General features: G+C 39.1%; 1 protein-coding gene across 1 annotated transcript in view; it reads right to left on the bottom strand.

The window, feature by feature from the left end:
• The window catches only part of C9 (complement C9), a 46,890-nt gene that overhangs the window by 29,240 nt on the left and 11,886 nt on the right, over positions 1-5,764 (bottom strand). Inside the window, exons 3-4 of the mRNA XM_019517932.1 lie at positions 4,438-4,582; positions 1,513-1,660 (exon numbers count right to left, since the gene is read on the bottom strand). Of these exons, the coding sequence (XP_019373477.1) occupies positions 1,513-1,660; positions 4,438-4,582 (293 nt within the window). The remainder of the gene's footprint in view (positions 1-1,512; positions 1,661-4,437; positions 4,583-5,764) is intronic.

Below are 5,764 nucleotides of genomic sequence, written 5' to 3'. Positions count from 1 at the left end.
AACTGTCTGTTAGACTGCAGACTCCCTAGAGAAAGAACTACCACTGCCTTGCACACTTTTGGCTTTAGCAAATTACTGTCATTAAACAGAGCTATAATCATTACCATTATAAACCTAAACAAAAATTTATCATAGGAGTCCTAAATAAAGGGTCTTAATATGCCTGGATTTTAAAACAAAGGTAGTAATATCTACCACTAGAAATATGTGGTTCTAGTACATTTCTTTGTACTTCAAAAATATTTTGTGTGTGTGTAACCACAGTCATTTATCTTTTCCAGACATATTTCCCAGTGGTGATCAATGATTAACCCAGAAATGCACCATTTCCTGTTAAACACCAGGTGGTGCTCCAATATGCTTCAATTGTTATCTGTTCCAATTTCTGTGGCTGGCTTCCAATTCTATTTTTGGACCCACTAATGATCCTTCCCTATTTCTCCAAAATAAATGAATAAATAAATAAAATCAGCCCGTGGTTGGGAAAGAAAGGTGAATAAACAATGAGATCAATTAAAAATGCTTCTATAAGCCAACAAAGCTGGGAATTAAGTAGTTTAAGAAAAAAAGCTATCAATACATTTCCTCATTTCTCCATCTCTGAGGCAGAACAGTAGTAACTGAAATTATGATTCCAGGAAATTTGGTCTTGTGTATAAATCAGCGGAGATATATTTTCAGGTATGGTGTTTGTGTGCTGACTGGGAACATCTAGCAACTTGTGAAAGATCAGTTGAGGAGCTGGCCTAAGTGCAATGATGAGCTAGAAAAAAACAAACCCATGACTTGAAAATTTTGGCCACGTGTCCCTTGCCAAACCCCATTCATTTCTAGATGGAGAGAAGCAATGTGTCCTTCTCTTGCCTGCAACCTTCCAGGCATTTTTCTCTCAGATGTTATTACTGACCCTGCTGCCCTCAAAACCACTTTGTCAGATCCACATGACCACTTTGTCAGGCCCAGGACACAATGGCACACACTGTGTCACACAGAATTTGTACTTGAAAAGGATAAATGCAGCAGCAGGAGTATGTTAAGGAGCTGCTGAAAGATGGTTGACCTCTACTGGAACAGGGCTGGGGGAGGGGAGAAGGGGGAGTGGACTTTTTTTCACATTAATTAGATTTATGCCTCCTATGGGAAAATATGTTTAAGATGTTTTCAGCTGCTTTCCATGAAACAACAGTGTTTAAAGAGGGGGGTAATTAAGGCATTAGCAATAATGTGGCACTAATTCAGTGTTTGCCACTAGATCATTGGTCATAGTTAACCATTACTATCCCCAGATGAATAAAAGTCAACAGCGTCAAAAAATTTTTCCCAGGATTGTTCGGGGAAGCAGGGAATTGTAAATACAGCCCTGGGCTTGATTCAAAGTTCCCTGAAGTCAACAGCAAGCAACCTCTCTCATTGGCCTCAGACACTGGATCTTGCCTTAGTCTCATAACCTTGCCTGATGCTGCACAGAGAGAACCAACTTGTTCCCTTGAACTATGTTTCTCTGTCACATACCCATGTCCTGCAGTCCTTCCAGTTTCTGATACATCGATCTCCTGATTCCGACAGGGTGATCGGGGGTCTCCCTCACAGTCATTTTCATCAGAGTAGTCTCCACAGTCATTGTCTACATTACACATAAGCCGCCTCTTTACACAGCGACCTACAAAAAGAATGAAGGACTTAATATGGCCTTTAAATGAGAACCCCAAATATTCTTCACTGGGATCTTCACCTCTGAAAGTATATTTTAATTTGTTACAGAGAGAGTGAACATCTTAATTGCTAGCTTTTTAGTATGAATGCCAACCAAGACAATTTTTTTACTCGTAATCTGCAGACATTTTACTGACAACTAACCTTTTTTTTTACTGATGCATCTTTTTACTGACATATGTTTTACATAATGTAAATATTACCCTTCTGGCATCCCAGGAGAGGCCCCGATTCAAATTTAGGGTTTAAAACCAACCATTGTAAAAATGTTTGGTTATCAGTAAAAAAAAATAATTCTTGGTTTTGCAACCCTGCTTTACTGCAGCAATGGTTTTATATCATGCTTTGCCCATTCCAGGTGCCCCTACTCATCCCCATGTTCTCACAACCCAACCACACTCACACCATGCTGCTTCTCTCAGCTAATTCCTGAGATTTACTTCTGTAACCCCACTCCTCCATCCCAGCACAGACCCCCAGAGAAGAACTACTATCTGCCTACCTGTGAGGAGGTACTACAGACAGTGGTGGAATGCAGCAGCAGCAAGTGGCTAGTGGGAGAGGCTACAACCCCCTGAGACAATGCTTCCTTCAAAGGTGCTGTGTTCCTACTCAGCCCAGGTCATGCTGCTCTGCTCTGTTTGTCCTTCAATATCCACCCTTCTTCAGAAATGGAAGAATCAAACTCCAATTCAATCAAATCCCAGTTGCTTATTATTTTTATGGATGGCTCCATTTTTTAAGCAGATTTTATAGACAAGCATTTAGGCTTTTTATTGCTTGTCCATAAATTTACAGAGATTTGACAATCCTGCTTGTTAGCATGAGAAAAATACCCTTCAATTTACCAATTATTTTGAATGGGATGGCAAAGAAAACTATCTTGTCATTTAGTTTTTCATTCATAAAAAAAATAATCAACTTACTTTGGTGGAACACTTGATTATTTTTAGATTTCTTTATTTTTCTTTAGTTCATATTTAACACTAACATAAGATGACATTTATCAATGCCAATTAGCCAGCCTATACATTTATATACTAAATGCTTTCTAATTTCTCTTACTGTGCTTTGATCTGTTGACTACATGTTCTGAAATAGAAAATGATATGACCCTGTCACACTTGACTTGGGGCCAGAATTTAACCCCATAGAATCATAGGAAAATAGGGCTGGATGGGACTTTACAAGGTCATCTAGTTCAGCCCCCTGCTCAAGGCAGGGTAATCTCAGATTAAACCATCCCAGCCAAGAGTCCATTCAACCTGCTGTTGAGATCCCATATCTTTTCTAGGTAGCCTGTACCAATGTGTGACCACCCTCATAGTCAAAGTTCCTCCCCATCTTGCACCTAAATTTCCTCTGGTGCAGCTTGTGGCCATTGCTCCTAGTCCTGTTCCCTATAGACAGAGAGAAGCCCTTCTCCATCCTATCTATAATCACCCTTCAAGTGTATGAAGACTGTTAGAAATCCCCCCTCAGTCTTCTCAGACTAGCTCTTTCAGCCTTTCCTCATAGGTCTTGCTTCCCAGGCCTCTAGTAATTTTTCTTGCTCTCCACTGGACTCTTTCTTATCCTCTCTTCACATTCTTCAAGTGCAAGGCCCAAAACTGGACACAGTACTCCAAATTAGGTCTCAGAAGTGTTGAAGAGTGGAAGAATTTCTTCTCTTGCTTTGCAAATGAGACTCTTGTTAATGCAACCTAGTAGGCTGTTGGCCTTTTTTTTTGCAACAGAAGCACACCGTTGGTTCATATTCAGCTCCCGATCTACTGTAACTCCCATGTCCTTCTCTGCAATACTGCAGCCCAGTGAAACATTCCTGGTCACAGTAATTTATGCCTTTTCTATTTTATTGTAATTTGTGGAGATATTTGGGAGAGAGTTTTATCAAAATCTCTATACCATTTCATATAATTACACTGGACATTTGAATCCCAAACTTAGGAGACACAACTGAACTACCAGAATCACTTGGGCTATCTGAACTAATTTTATTAAAAATGCTTTCAAATCTTATTTTTCCATTATTTTTTGAAAGCGTGACAGAAGAGATTGTTGAGAACGCCAGCTAGAATGGGTACAATGGGAGGAAAAATTTACAGAACTGGTAGAACGATGAAACAAAGAGATTTAAACCTAAATAAAAAGGGCACCGGCACAGCAAACCATCCCAATTTACCAAAGCACATGAACATATTTTTAACTTTGTGTAATTTTTTGGCCCCTGCCACATATTATACTTAAGATGCGATTAACTAGTTAATCACCTCTTAAACTGTAGCCCAGTCACATGTTAAAGCAATTAATGGCATTATAAAGCAAGGACTAAGCCACAAAGTTATTCCACAAAAAATGTGGTTTGTTCCTAGCATGCTATTAATTGAATGTGTTGCCAGGTGCACCCCTACAGCTGCGAGCCCCATCAGCTGATGGGGAGGAGCAGGGAGGCATGATACTCAACCCCACAATCAAGTCTCCTGCCCTATACATGTGGCATGGCAGGGTGCATAATTGTGTGGATCACACATCGGATCTCATCTTTACCTGCATGTCTGGCAGGGGCTTTTATGTTTAAGTTTTGTCTCAAGTCATCATTTATGTTTATTCCCATTAAGACTTAATGGGATTTATTTATGGTGTTAAAATTAAGTATGCCAGTAAGTGCTTTGCTGATTTGAGAACATTCTTAATTATAATGGAGTGAAAGTAAGTAGTATCTACCTGAGTCACACGTAAAGTCAGCTCCACAATCGGCTTCCATTTCAAGACAAGCTGTGTTGCTGTTGCACTTCTGAGTATCTCCCAAAGATTCCAGGCATTTCCTTCCTCCAAATTGTCCAAATCTCACAATACTTCTAGAGCGAAACTTGAAAGATATACAATGATAAGTAGAACTACTTGGGGGGTGGGGGGGGGGAGAGAAAAGGAGGAAGGGAGAGGAACAAAATTCAACTTAATCTGAACATTTTCTCAAATTGTCAAATTTTATCAAAATTAGAAAAAAAAAGTCCCATCCAAGCTTTGAAATTTTGTGAGAATTACGAGAGAAATGGTGAGCTGCAGAGGGTTAACAACCAAGGATTGCACCTTGGATGGTAGTGGTGTTAGGGGTGGCAGTAGGGACCAGGCTGGCTGTGGGAGTGGCTACCATTCTTGTGCCCCTTCTATATGTGTGCCTATGTTGCCCACTCCTCACTTTACTACTGGTGAGCTAAGAGGTTGAAAAGCAGGAACTTATTTTATGAAAGCTTCATCCTTTTCTTCCATTTTTTCTTTAGAATTTTTAAATTGTAAATTTGGTCAGCATTTAGAATTTCAATTTTTTTGAGCAACAATAATAAGTTTCATGTGTTTAGCATTTTTTTAAAATTTAGTGTCATGTCACACTGATGAAACATGGTAAGTAGCAACGTTCCATCTTTTCTACAAGCACAGATGTCAACACTGAGGAAAAGAGAGGTTAGATGACTTTTTGAAGAACAAACACCAACTGCTGAGATCATCTGACTCTCAATCTTCTGTTTATTCATGAAAGTATCTTTCCCCTCATGAATATTTATAGAGCACATGAAAGCAACTCAAGTACTAAAAATTTACTTCAGAAACAACATTTCAAACAGCTTCAGAGCCTCAGATATGCTGATTTACAGTGGTTAAGAATTTGGCTAACACTGTAGACAATGGCATAGAATTCCTTCATTAATACCACATTCTTCAGAAGATGTAAGCATTTAATACTAGTTTTTTTTCAATTCTACCTTCACACTGAATGCATGTTTTACTTAGTGTTTTATTTACCTGGAACTCAAGTTTTGTTTAGAAGAGAATCTGTGTACACAACACAAATCCAGTTTTAGCAAAATTAGCAATTGTCCATTAATGCCTGTACTACCTCCTCTGGAGGTGGAACACATACATTAGGAAAGAATCTCACATTTAATGTCTAGGTTAAGTCCTGGACACAAGAAGTTACTTGGGCTAAGTACAGAAATTACACAAACTGGTATAAGTGAACCAGTCTAACCTGTAACAGAACTGAAGTTGTGTG

This window comes from Gavialis gangeticus, unplaced genomic scaffold (assembly GCF_001723915.1).
Source record: "Gavialis gangeticus isolate Ggan-Ray unplaced genomic scaffold, GavGan_comp1, whole genome shotgun sequence".
Lineage (NCBI taxonomy): Eukaryota > Metazoa > Chordata > Crocodylia > Gavialidae > Gavialis > Gavialis gangeticus.
The sequence above is the reverse complement of the archived record's forward strand: the minus strand, read 5'-3'. Positions and strand labels throughout refer to the sequence as shown.